The following is a 13,813-nucleotide window of genomic DNA, read 5'->3' on the forward strand; positions in this document are numbered from 1 at the left end:
CACAACAAAAATAAGTCTAAGACCGCAGGGAACATCCTCACAGAGACTATGTGAAGACTATATCCTCATAAAGACTTCAAGGCAGAAATTCACATACTCAGAACTGTAACAGACAAAAAAGACAAATGCTGACCAAATTCAGAGAAGACAAAAATCCTCTCATAATTTACATGTATTGTTTCACTAAAAAATAAGCAGTACCAGGGCACCTGGGTGGCTCAGTGGGTTAAGCCTCTGCCTTCGGCTCAGGTCATGATCCCAGGGTCCTGGGATTGAGCCCCACATCTGGCGCTCTGCCCAGCGGGGAGCCTGCTTCCCCTCCCTCTGCCTGCCACTCTGCCTACTTGTGCTCTCTGTCAAATAAATAAATAAAATCTTAAAAAAAAAAAAAAAAAAAGCAGTACCTACACCTTATGGGTACAGTGAAGATTAAATGAAAAAACAGGTATAAAGCCTGTGATGCAGTACACACTCCTGATCAAACACAGAAGAAATGTTCAACCAATGCAAAGAACGAATCACTCTACTATTCAGAAAATACTGAGAAAAGGAAAATGTGGGGGGCGCCATACTAAGGACAGAGGGATTCACTAACAGAGGAGAAGATGCTTGCCACTAAGGCAGGAGTGGTACAAATTAAAATCTTTGAGATATTACTAAAAGCATTAATATCATTGAGTTGGGTTCAAAGTTCAGCTACAAAGAAATAGTCAGACAATTTCCAGTCAGTCTAGGAAGAGTTCTTGGAGGAACGAAGTCTTAAACAGTGTGCCCAAAATAAGAACAGCGTGGGTAGGAAAAGATGCCCCAGGGAGCACCATCCAGGACCTCCTATGGGGACCAATCTCACTCATGTCTAACTCGGGTGGCCGTGCCATTTGCTCTACTCTCACTACCCACTTACTGCCTTCCTCTTGCTCCCTGACTCTGCCTTCCATTGTAGGCAAGCCTTCAGAGATCCACTGGCCATCTTTCGTTTCTCCCAGGATCGTCTCCAGGTCTATTTCATCCATGGTGCTGCCCTCAGATGATAGCAGTTTATCCAAACCGAATTTGAGTATCTCACTCAGCTTGAACAGAGAAAATGAAAAAGCCCAGTTAGTTCTCACGAAAACAAGCACTGGGATGTCAGTGATCTGTTACATGGTGTAATGACACAAGGCAAATCCCTTCCCTGTTGGTCAGCCATTCTTCTCTCCCCATGATGATGATACCAACAGGATCATTTAGTAGTTGGATGATGGCCAAGCAGAGAGATAAATACTGATCAGTGATGTTGACTTTGACAATTCTCCATAACAACAAGAAAAAAACAGCCATTTTTTCCCCTAAAGAACAGTAATATCCTGCATTATCTATAGCACTTTTGAGTCCTTCTCACAGGCACTTCCAGCAGCCACACGAAGTTAGCTTCTCTTGCACTAACAAACTTAGAAGGAGAAGGCTACACTTACTTAATGTACTTAATGGTACTACCATTAACTGACTTCTTTCCTTTGGCAATCTGGTTTCCTACCACAGTGCCCTATGGAAACACCTTCGCAAAGACCAGTCACAACTGATGGCCAGACCCGAAGGCTGTTTTTCAATTCTAATCTTCCTGGATATTCCTCTGGCACTGCACTATCCTGCTTCTCTTAACTCAAATGTACCCTTAGACTACTCCCTAGGGATACAGGAACTGTCCCAATAGTTCAAATAATTTCCCTGGCTTTAGCTTCCTACTTCTAGCTTTGCAACTCCTTAAACACTAACTCTCTGAGATTCCAAATCAAGGTAGACTCACATCTTGGCTGCTAGTTCCTATCTTATCCTTTTAGACTGGGTCAGTTTTCTCTAGATGGTCTAGTATTTGTGAGCCAAATACCGGTGGGAACATAAAGTGTTCCCAAGACCAGCTGTTTGAGAGGGCTGTCATACATCTTGCCCAGCTCAAGGATACCAGAAGGTTACATCCTGGCTCTAAAGTCTGCTTTCTCTCTTCCCCATCCAGACTACACTAATTATCTCTTTGGTTGCCAAAAACAAAGGTGACAACCCAATGTCCTTGTCCGAGATGAAAGCAGTTTGTTCACTGTTTTAAAATAATCCAGTAATAAAAGAGGTCGTCGTGGTTTATCAAATCTAAGACATATAGGACTCTCAATTCCTGAAAGAGAGAAGCAGGTTCATTATCCTACAGAGAGGCAGATGTAGTGAACATTTATTGAATGCTTACTGTGTGCTTAGTATTATCTGAAGTGCTTCTGACTGTTTCAGTAAATATGCTCCCTGGGCCAAAATGAAAGAAAATGGAAGAACCTAGGATATATTATAATATGGATTCTAATTTTAACCCATGGCTACTACAGAATAACTCGAAGTCCTCTTCCAGAAGAGAAAATCTTCAAGTCACAATTTGTTTCCTATCCAATATTCCCATCTTCAAGCAATTTCTTCTTTCATCCCTTTTTCCTAAAGTATAATTTTGAATTCCTGGTCTCATTTACCCGCCTCTGACTATGAAGGTCACTCACTGATCAAAGGGTTTGGGATTAAGATGAGGTATGGGATTAATCATCACTTATTATGTTGAGTTCTTTAATTTTTTTTAACAGTCCTCTGAGGTAACTTGTAGTATTCTCATTTTTCTGAAATGCAAACAGAGTACAACCGAGAAGTGAAGATAACTGCTCAAAGCTACATTACATAGCCACTAAGTCACAAGGGTTGGATCTGAATCCAAGTGAGGGGGATCTAAAGCCCATCCCTATTATTCCATATTCCGCTACCTTTATATCATGTTCATCTCCAGCTCCTTGCTTGCATGCAGTAGGTACCACGGCAGATCTGTCTGACCGGGGAGCAAATGTGTAGTTAGGGAGAGTGGGTGTGAATACCAGTTCTTTGTGTTTACTTTCTTACCCATAAGAAACTACAGACCATATGACACATTCTTAAGGGAAGAACAACATATGATACCTGGAGGTCAGCATTGGCTGCAGGTTTCTGGGCCCCCAGAGTAAAATGGCCTCCCTCCATGACTGCATTGGTCAGCTGCAGTTTGGAGGCTGCTTTCCTACAGACTATCTCTTCCACAGTGTCTCGGCCAATCAGCCGAATAACTTTAACAGACCTGTACAGAAACAAAGGAGAGGAGTGTGCCTTGAGGGTCTGCAGAGATGAACACAAGTATGCAAGGCTGATACACTTAAAAGGAAATAAACCCAAAATGCCACGTTCAGGGTACAACTAAAGGGAGATTGTACTAAGTGGATCTGAGCATTTTTTAGAGAAATCTGGCCTCACAGAAGCTTTCCAAGAAAGTCAAGGAAGGGATGAGGCGGGGGCCCTAAACTGGGGTGTCTGATGAGAACACAGGAAGAAAACCTCTGGTCAAAGGGTGAGGCCCATCTCTTTAGCTTAACTCCACAACTCTGTAAGTTCATTTTTAAACTGAAGTGGACCTTAATTCAGGAAAAGAGGAGTTAAATAACTTCTAAAGGTTCCTTCTAGTCTTTTCAGGGTTTGATTGTGCTTTTTAATGAAGTAAGTTTGGAATGAGAATGTGTACTGGCCAGCAGCCGTCAAGGAGTCAGCAGCAAAGCTGGGCTAAAACCCAGTGCTCTCTCGCCCTCTAGTCGGGGTCGTGACAGGACCAGCTTCTTCACCTTCTTTCCCAACCCAGAACTGAGGAGCCCAGGATGTGGAAGGACGCTGGTGCTGAAATCTCTCACTTGTTCTGGCCAATCCGGTGAGCCCTGGCAGCTGCCTGCAAGTCATTCTGAGGATTGAAATCACTGTCGACAAAAATAACGGTATCTGCAGCCGTTAAGTTCATGCCAACTCCTCCTACAAACAACGCAAAAGGAACATGATCAGCAGCACACTGGCTAGGGCTAGACAATAAAGACACAAGGCCACAGCAGTATGATTGGTAAATTAAGATCAGTCAAAACAATTGGCCTCACCCTTCAAACTGACACGCCATCTCCAACTCCAGGACCTTGGAGTGGTTAATAGTGCTACCCGGGCTCATACTGCCTAACTTGGGAAAATTTAACTACTAAGGGGAACAGAATGAGAGGAGCAGGGCCAAGTAGCCAAAGTATATTCTGACGTTAGTGCCAGGAAGCCATTTTAAATGGTTTGACTGGTTCGTTTAGAATACTCAGTGTAAGAGGATGCATGCTCTTTCAAAAGAAAACGGTTTTAAATCTGTGAGAGGTCTTCTGCTGCAGACGCTGTTAAGAGAGGACTTAACATCCCCTGCAGGTTACAGCTAAGGTAGCAAGATCCCTGATAAAGGCTAATGAGAACAGAGGATATTTATTTATTGCACTCCTAAGCAGAGTAGGAAACTACCTCTCTCTGACAGGAGATAACTTCAGAAACTGTTTTCTGTATTTGTTTCCACATTAATCAAAGAGAAGGTAAGAAAACCAATCATAGGACCAGAACACTCCACGGGACAACTTTCCGATCCTTCTTCAGCGTTGTAGGAAAAGGGCTGAGGAGGCTCTTTGGATGATGAGAATTAATTAAGAGAACCATGAAAGCAAATTACAGCCTTGTCTTTGATTAATGTGGAAACAAGTACAAAAGGGACTCCCTCTTGCCAGGGTCGTTACAGCTCATTGCTGAGACAAGCGAGCCTGAAAGGGCTTGTTCCAAGACCCTGAATTAAGGATTAACTTTTGAGATGGGCTACTGACTCTAAGCTGGCTCTCAAGACAAGTCAGGCAGGAATACTCTAATTAAAGGCTTCATATAAAATTAAAGTTGGAATAAAGAGATAATAAAGACTGATTACTGAGAGATGCTACATTATGCCTCATAATAATGCCAACTACATGTGTGCTGGGTTTACTATGCACCAGGCACTGTTCTAAGCACTTTACCAATATCAGCTCCTTTAATGCTCACAACAACCTTATGAGTCATTTATTATTATTATTCGCATTTTATAGATAAAAGAACAGAGAAGCCAAGGGACTTATTAGAGATCACACAGCTAGAAAGTGAAAGAGCCAGGAATCAGTCCCACTAGTCCATCTGGCTCCAGAGCCTTTGCTTTTTACTCACTACACCATAATTATCTCCCAGGTACTTATTTCATTAAAGTGTGCTCCATAAACATTATCATCTTCTTCTTGGATTAATGTTGTCTCAGTTCAGCGCTTCTCCATTAAGGAGAGGCGTTTTACAAATAAGCTATTCTCCAGTCTTGTTTGGGACATACCGTGAGCTATCACTGCCACCTGGTGGCAATATGTTTCAATCACAGGCATATCTGAAACTTGGAGGGAAACCTGTTAAATGAAATGATAGTTCTCCTAATCTACAGCTTAAAAAGTGATGGCAAACATGATCGTTACTGTTTGGAAAACGCTCATGTCCAGGACTGCTTCAGTTCTCCAAAAAGATTACACTGTATTTTTTTTTTTGAAGATTTTATTTATTTGATAAAGACACAGCAAGAAAAGGAATACAAGCAGAGGGAGTGGGAGAGGGAGAAGCAGGCTCCCCACAGGGAGCCCGATGCAGGGCTCGATCCCAGGACCTTAGGATCATGACCTGAGCTGAAGGCAGATGCTTAACGACTGAGCCAGTCATTGGGATCCCCCAGGCATCCCAAGATTACCCTGTATTGACTGATTCTGAGTACTCCAAGGGGCTCTTCCTCATTTTAGACCGCTGAAACATAATGCTACTCTTTAAACGTGAAGATGAAGAAATCGGTAATGAATAAATAGCGCAGTTTTCCAACATTGAAAATGCATTTGCTCTGATCCTTCCAGTGTCTCCTAAAACCATCCCTGAGACAACAGAGAACGTGATAAATGGCTGATTCAGGGTGCAGTCTATAATAATGGAAGCAAATGAACCAATCTCCTTATGGTCAAGGATTCTACCTAACCCATCTTTTATGTACTCTTACAGTACGAGACACTTCATAAATGCTTTCAAAGATGGAACTTTCTCTTTAAAAAGATGTTGATCTCTCCTTACTAGAGGACACAAATCCCTTTAGTGTTCCTGCATCTATTGCATCAAAATTAGGTCTACAGGGCACCTGTGTGGCTCAGTCAAGTAAGTGTCTGCCTTCGGGTCAGGTCATGATCTCAGGGTCCTGGGATAATCTCCCTGCTCAGCGGGGAGTCTGCTTCTCTCTCTTTCCTTCTGCCCCTCCGCCCCACTAGTGCTCTCTCTCTAGCTCACTCTCTCCCAAATAAATAAAAATCTTAAAAAAAAAAAAAAAAAAGATTAGATCTACAAAAAAATAAGATAATGAAACTAAGATTCTGTAAGTTCAAAACTAATTTAAGGTGGGCTTGCTCCAGGAAATAAGAATAATTTCAAATGACTAAAGTGTCTATAAAGGCAGTCTTTTCCTGGTATAGCACATAAATAACACATAAAATATTTATGACTTACCTCATAAAGATAATGTTAAAAATAATTCTAAAGAGCTGGCAATTTCATTATAATCACAATTTTTAAAAAGGGATTTTTATTAAGTTTTTACAGCACGATTCCAGAGCTACTTATGGAGGAGGGATAAGTAGCAAACAGACTGTTATCTTACTTCCCAAATTCACAGCTGAGAAGGAGTGTTTTCTCTGCTGAATGGGAGTGAAACTGTCCATGAAATTACAGACAACTTCTGGGACAACCCCAGGTCAGTGGTCAAAGCAAATTAAAATCACTTTCCAACAACCTCTTGTTCCAGCCTTATTTCTCTGAAGAACCCCATGTTAGGAGTCCAAAACTTTGATTAATTTATGGCAACTCCCTCAATTTCCCTTTTTTATGTTTCTTGTTGATGATCTCAACTTTCAGAGAATTAGGGGAAAACATACTAATGCTTCGGATGTAAAAGTACTGTATCTCTCCCTGATTTGTCTGCTTTTACCAATGCCTTTGTGGCCTACCTGCTCTGGTACTCAGGAGAAAAATAAAAACAGGCTGCTGTCCAAAGTTCTTAATGGCCAGGTGTCTCTCCTCTCCTCTCACAGAACCATCCACACGCTCATAGCTGTACCCTTCACACAGAAAAAGAAAACAGAAATAGAAACCCTTTTCACATATTCTTTGGGTAATAAAACACTGTCAGCTCAAAACCAAATGCTGGGGCGCCTGGGTGGCTCAGTGGGTTAAGCCGCTGCCTTAGGCTCAGGTCATGGTCTCAGGGTCCTGGGATCGAGTCCCGCATCGGGCTCTCTGCTCAGCGGAGAGCCTGCTTCCCTTCCTCTCTCTCTGCCTGCCTCTCTTGTGATTTCTCTCTGTAAATAAATAAAATCTTTAAGAAAAAAAAAAAAAAAACCCAATGCTAATTTTGTCCTTTTTTGTATACAGGTATGCCCCTACTTTCAGCAAATCCCACGGTAAAAATCTAAAATTAGGCGACATTTGTTTTACAAAAGAACTCAACATAATATACCTCTCTGGGTTTTTTAAATACATGCAGTCGATGTATTTGGTGTTTGTGGGGTTAAAAATCAATTCTAACTTTCCCAACCCTGAACCATGCTATGCATAGTTTCCAATTCTGCTGCAACAGAATTCTTACTTATGCAAGGAGGAAGACAAGCACTTAGGAGTTCATGAGTGAGCCTGCCCAGTGGCCCAGCAGCTGCCTTTCAATGAAGCTTCAGGTTCTCCACCCATCAGCACAGACCCCTGTCAGGAAGGGGAATTACATGCTCCAGCCCTGTTTGTGAATCTGGGGATCCCTCAACATGCAAATGGCATTTTCTGCAACTGTCCAGTGGACCACGTACTGTACTGTAGTACTTAGGGGGCATCAAGTGGCTCTGAGAGATCTACTCTGAATTCAGGTTTTAAACAGTAAGGTCTGAAGCTGATACTCCCTCACCACTGATTTCAAGATCAGTCAGTGTTACAGCCTTTTCCCAGCATCCCACACACTTTTTACTATATATTAAACAGAATCCCCAGGTAATAACTTACATTCCCTATTGTTCATATAGAAAAAATATTCCTTTTCCTTGGTTGATAAATGGGATCTTTATAATCTCATCTTTTTCTACTCATCCTGAGTAAGTGCTCAACTGCTGAACTGAATGTTACAGGACACCGAAAGCTTTTTTTTTGCAAACATTTTCAAAAACACTCAATAGTTCTGCAACTCAGATTTTTTTTCCAGTGCCCATAGTTTTAAATCACATTGCCAATGGAATGTATGTTTATTTCTGCCCATGTGTCTTTACCCAGCTGTCAGTCCTTGTGTAAAACACCTCTCTCCTTACTTTACTTCCAATCTTTCTTCGATCCAAAATAATGTTCTTTGACTGTTTTCCTCTGTAACATCTCCACTCCACGCCTCCCCACCCCCGGATTACCCTTCATGGACCTATTAGACTGTTAAGTCTAAAAATGGCTTAAGCAACGTAGTGGCCAAGGAATGTCACCTCTATAGTCCATGTAGTCTTGGAGAATATCCAACATCTGGGTCATCTGGGAGAAAAGTAAAACTCGATGGCCCCTGGCAAGAAAGAGAAAAGGAAAGTCTGCCAACCCTAAGTATTTAAGGTGAGTTTCCCTCAGGGGAAACTTACCAAAGAATACAAATTTATAAATAAATGAAATTCTGAAGCAGAAATATAGATACCATAATCACTTACAGAAACTTCCCTCAGAAATGCTAAATGTTCCACATAAATAACCACATGTAGCCATATTCTGCAGAGCCTAAGTTCTCAAACTACAGATATTCCCAGAAGCATATGTCAATACACCACGGGGTATAGAAAGCCCCAGGATAACCTCTTTCTGAAATGTCAATTTACTAATGGAAAGAAATATACACTTCCATTTTAACAGCAAAATAAATAAAGGTACGTGAAGAATAAAGTGCAAAATTCAAATGCACAAAACCCAACTGGAAATCCTGAAGAACTTGTGGTCAGCCATCTATGGCCATTCTCTAGTTGAGGGTGTAAAATTACCATCCTCTCATCTATAGCTGTATCTCATATCCCATATATGATACATTAAAAAAACTAATGTATAGGGAGAAGAAGGGAAAGGAGGAGACAAAATGAATTAAGTCAAGAATAAAGATAAGCCTACAGTCCCCTGCTACAAGGTATTATTTTAAGTTTTCACAAAGAAAGAAATACAACACTGTAAAAACAGGAGTCTCATTAGGAAAACTAATTTAATCTGAGCTTGTGATGTGTGTAAAGGAACAATTATGAAGAACTCCTTCAAGACTCTAGCCCCAAACATATGGAAAAGGCGCTGAAGTTGAGGACCTCAATTCTAATCCCATCTCTGTCATCTGCTGTCTGCGTGACTTTAGAGAGGCCACAGGACCACTCTGGGCCTGTTTCATCACCTATGAAATTAAAAGGCTGGAAAGATGTTTACAGGTCCTCCACCTCCTCTAACACACTTATACTAGATATATCAAAGCCAATAAAATACATTAAGACATGCAATTATTTGGCTTGCACATTCCTAATGTTGGGTAGTTTTGCCAAATCTCAGGTCTTACGGTTAGTTCAGGCTCACTTGACACAGTTGCGGTGAAGGGACAACTTTGAAACCCTTAGGAAGCTGGGCTTTTTCTAGACTTCTTTGTCCCTCTGGAGACCATGAGATAGAGGCTGGATATCAAGCCACTGAACACTTAGCTAAACCTTTAAAGGTTCCAGGAATGACTTGGTCTTCTGCTACCCAACCCTTGTTTCTGAGTAAGAGTTCTGCAAGTTCTCTTTGAACCAAACCCTACAGGTTAACAAAGGTGCATATTTACTAAGCCCTCCTTAGGTGCCAATTCAGTGTAAGGTATAGCAGGCAATTAAAAAAGAAATGCTTGATGTTATCTCTGTTTTGGGGGAACTAAACAATACAGATGTAGTAATGAGATTCCTACACATCAATTAAACAGAGAGCAGATTAAGAGAGTGCACTGCCAAATGCTGGAGTAGGATCCTAGGTGCTGTAGGAATTCAGGAAAGGGAAGGATGATTATGGAGGGGATAAGGTGGGGTGGGATGGGGTGTGGGTGTAGTTGCAGAGAAGGTAGAACCCAAATCAGGGTCTTTAAAAAAGGAAAACTGGAATTAGTCTCAAGAAATCAGTGAATTCGGGCACCTGACTGGCTCAGTGGGTTAAGCATCTGCCTGGCTCAGGTCATGATCCCGGGGTCCTGGGATCGAGCCCCACATTGAGCCCCCTGCTCAGGGAGAAACCTGCTTCTCCCTCTCCCTGCTCCCCACTCATGTTCTTTCCCTCACTATCTCTCTCTCAAATAAATAAATAAAATCTTAAAGAAAAAAAGAAAGAAATCAGTGAATCATCTGGTTTAAAAAATTATCAGCTCAGAGGAGAAAATGTAAACTAACCACCTACCTGAAATACAGGAATGCCAGCAGCTTATCCAATAGATGAAGTTTCCCACTGGCCTCAATCAGGTGGTCTCCAATTTCAAAAGGCTCTGGTTCCACACCTGAAAAAAAAGGGAACCTATTCCCAATAATGTGTCCCCTGACCAGGACAGACTCCTTAAGTACAGAAGCTGATGGTGAGGCTACAGCAAGAGGCCAAGCTCCTCCTAACTGATAATGGGCCCTAGTCTCATCTCTCTTTGAGACATTTTATAATTATTTGTATGATAATCTTGGTCCTGCTTAACAATAATCAGAGAGCCTAACACTCCCAACATGCCTAATAAATGCCCACCCAAGGAACAAGCCCACTCTTTACAAAAAGGAGGCACAAGGACATGCTAAAAGCCAGAGAATTGAAAATTTGAGACTCACTCAAGAAAACAAATCAAGAAATAATGCTTAGTTGTATTAACTAGTAATTCTCAAGATGGCAGGGGGGTGGCAGTCAGAATAACCCAGAGGGCTTCTTTCAAAATCCACACGTTCCCAATGCCCCCTGCCTTAAAAAAAGATTCTGAAATGTACCTGATTAAGATTCTGTGACATTTAAAACAATTCATAGTGCTACTTACAAATACTCCCTTAAAATGACTTCAGCAAACCCTCCACATTGATCCTATCCATTCTAGTGCCCCCACGGCCACAGAAGTCCTAGAAGTGTCCCAAAAGCTACCCATCAGAGTGAATCAAAAAAGCCCTCATTTGGTATGTAGCTAAAGCAGAACTTAGAGGGAAATTTACAGACAACTCTAAAATGGAGGGAAAGCAGCAAAGAAGGATGAGAAGGAGCAGAGGCAGGGAAATGGAGAAGCAAGAGAAAGCGCTGTTCTAGAAGGCAAAGGAAGAAAGTGTTTCAAGAAAGAAGTTATCAATGGTGTCAAAGGTTTTGAGAGATTAATTAAAATGCGAACTGACAACCACTGGGAGATCCCTGATAAACCTGCAAAGTTCAAGGGTGGTAATGAAAGGCTAACAATGGAGTGGGTTTAAGACAATGGGACATCTAGGGGCACCTGGATGGCTCAGTTGGTTGAGCATCTGACTCAATCTCAGCTCAGGTCTTGATGTGAGGGTCATGAGTTCAAGCCCTGCACTGGGCTCCACAGCTGGCTGAGTGTGGAGCCCACTGTAAAAAAAAAAGAAAAAGGACAAGGGCGCGTGGGTGGCTCAGTCGTTAAGTGTCTGCCTTCGACTCAGGTCATGATCCCAGCATACTATGATTAAGCCCCACATCGACCCCATTCTCCCTCTCCAGCTCCCCCTGCTGTGTTCCCTCTCTCACTCTCTCTCTCAGTCATAAATAAATAAAATCTTTAGGGGGAAAAAAAAAAAGACAATGAGATATCTAATCATGAAGAAATGATCCCTAAAGCCAGATTATGAAACAACCCATAAAACAAGCAGCCCTGAGATTCTTCAAAACTATAATTTCAGGTAAGATCAACAAAGGCAAAAAACAAAAACAAATAAAAACCCCCGAGTAATGTTTCTGGATTATAGGAGAATAAAGAGACAAATATAATTCAGATCTATGACTCGATTTTGAATTTAAAGAGAGAAGAAAATCAAAGCCATAAGAGACACTAAGGGGACAACTGAAAAAAGTTGACTATGAACAATATGTTAGATTACATCAACATAAAAGTAACAAAAGAAAATGGGGGAAAAACTAGACAGTAAATACAGGCAATTCTTTTCAAGAATGATGTGGCCACAGAAATGTTCATGAAAAGCAATGTGAGGAAAAAAGGGCATTTGTCTCACCATCAAACAGATAAGGGTGATCCACACACTTTCGAAGCTGGGACAAGACATTCTGAAGTTTAACTTTCTTTGCCATCTCATTTTCAAATGCATCTGAAAACAGCAACAGACAGAGAGATATGGATTACTAGTAGAACAAAAACAAAAAAACAAAACAAAACCGCTAAGTTAACCTTATTTATTCAGTAATAGATCTCTTAAACCTGTAATAATCTCCTAAATTTCACTGAATTGTATTAAGAATTAACAGCATAGGGGCACCTGGGTGGCTCAGTGGGTTAAAGCCTCTGCCTTCGGCTCAGGTCATGGTCCCGGGGTCCTGGGATCGAGCCGTTCATCAGGCTCTCTGCTCAGTGGGGAGCCTGCTTCCTCCTTTCTCTCTGCCTGCCTCTCTGCCTACTTGAGATCTCTGTCAAATAAATAAATAAAATCTTAAAAAAAAAAAAAAAGAATTAACAGCATAGAGGCACCTGGGAGGCTCAGTGGGTCAGGCCTCTGCCTTCAGCTTGGGTCATGGTCTCAGGGTCCTGAAATTGGACCCTGCATTAGGTTCTCTGCTTGGCGGGGAGCCTGCTCCCCCCTCTCTCTCTGCCTGCCTCTCTGCCTACTTGTGATCTCTGTCAAATAAATAAATAAAATCTTAAAAAAGAAAAAGAAGAATTAACAGCTTGTTCACACAAAATTTTCTTAACTATCACTTTGTTTTAAGGAAGCCTAACTATAAAATGAACTCGGGAGCATGTTGTTATTTTACACAATTCTAAAGTCCTTTCTTTAACTACTGTTGTGGAGCCAAGGGATAAAATAACACAGAGTGACAGACTGTTCTACTGCTCTCTCTGTTCCCACTCCCAATTCCTCTCAGTGAAATCTGATCCAACAAAAAAGCTTTGCAATGTGTTAAATATCTGATAGGGTGGAAAGATGAAAGGCATGACCGGCATACCTAGAAATGTTTGCTTAACTAACTTCCAGTAAAGACAACTGGTACCGGGTGGGGAGGAGAAAAGGAAATTTCACAAGTGCAACAACCAATGAAGTCTGTTTTACTGTAAAGACACCCCACACGGTTTCACTGCAGCTGATCTGAACATTATTCAGAATACAAAATTCCATCCGTATTACTATACAAAACAAGTATGATAATAAAATATTTACTCACCTAGTACATGTATACCCACTAGTAGGCATGCCTAGCATTTTTTTTTTTTAAAGATTTTATTTATTTATTTGACAGATAGAGATCACAAGTAGGCAGAGAGGCAGGCAGAGAGAGAGGAGGGAGCAGGCTCCCTGCGGAGCAGAGAGCCCGATGCGGGGCTCGATCCCAGGACCCTGAGATCATGACCTGAGCCGAAGGCAGCGGCTTAAGCCACTGAGCCACCCAGGCGCCCCCCTAGCATTTATTTTGAACAATCATTCTGGGATAATAATAAAATCCCCTCCTTGTTTAGTTTCTAAACAGTCAAGTACCCTCTGATTACCTAGGTCTTTCATCAAAATGGCCTTGTAGTATCTTTTCTGCAGTGCTGACATGCCATGGTACAGCACTACCTCTGTCTTCTTGGGAAGCTCTGTAGCTACCTCAGCTTTCACCCGCCTCAACAGAAATGGCTGCAAGAGTTTGTGTAGTTCCATTGCTGTGTAAG

At 41.6% G+C, this 13,813-nt stretch overlaps 1 protein-coding gene across 8 annotated transcripts in view; it reads right to left on the reverse strand.

Annotated features, from left to right (window-relative positions):
- The window catches only part of CHD1L (chromodomain helicase DNA binding protein 1 like), a 155,488-nt gene that overhangs the window by 20,735 nt on the left and 120,940 nt on the right, over positions 1-13,813 (reverse strand). For all 8 annotated transcript variants that reach the window (XM_046007886.1, XM_046007895.1, XM_046007878.1 and 5 more), the window contains 8 exons: positions 13,649-13,804; positions 12,165-12,257; positions 10,363-10,459; positions 8,415-8,488; positions 6,915-7,025; positions 3,717-3,831; positions 2,962-3,115; positions 905-1,070 (listed from right to left, as the gene is read on the reverse strand). In XM_046007886.1, the coding sequence (XP_045863842.1) occupies positions 905-1,070; positions 2,962-3,115; positions 3,717-3,831; positions 6,915-7,025; positions 8,415-8,488; positions 10,363-10,459; positions 12,165-12,257; positions 13,649-13,804 (966 nt within the window). The remainder of the gene's footprint in view (positions 1-904; positions 1,071-2,961; positions 3,116-3,716; positions 3,832-6,914; positions 7,026-8,414; positions 8,489-10,362; positions 10,460-12,164; positions 12,258-13,648; positions 13,805-13,813) is intronic.

Source organism: Meles meles, chromosome 1, assembly GCF_922984935.1.
Source record: "Meles meles chromosome 1, mMelMel3.1 paternal haplotype, whole genome shotgun sequence".
NCBI classification, from domain to species: Eukaryota; Metazoa; Chordata; class Mammalia; order Carnivora; family Mustelidae; genus Meles; species Meles meles.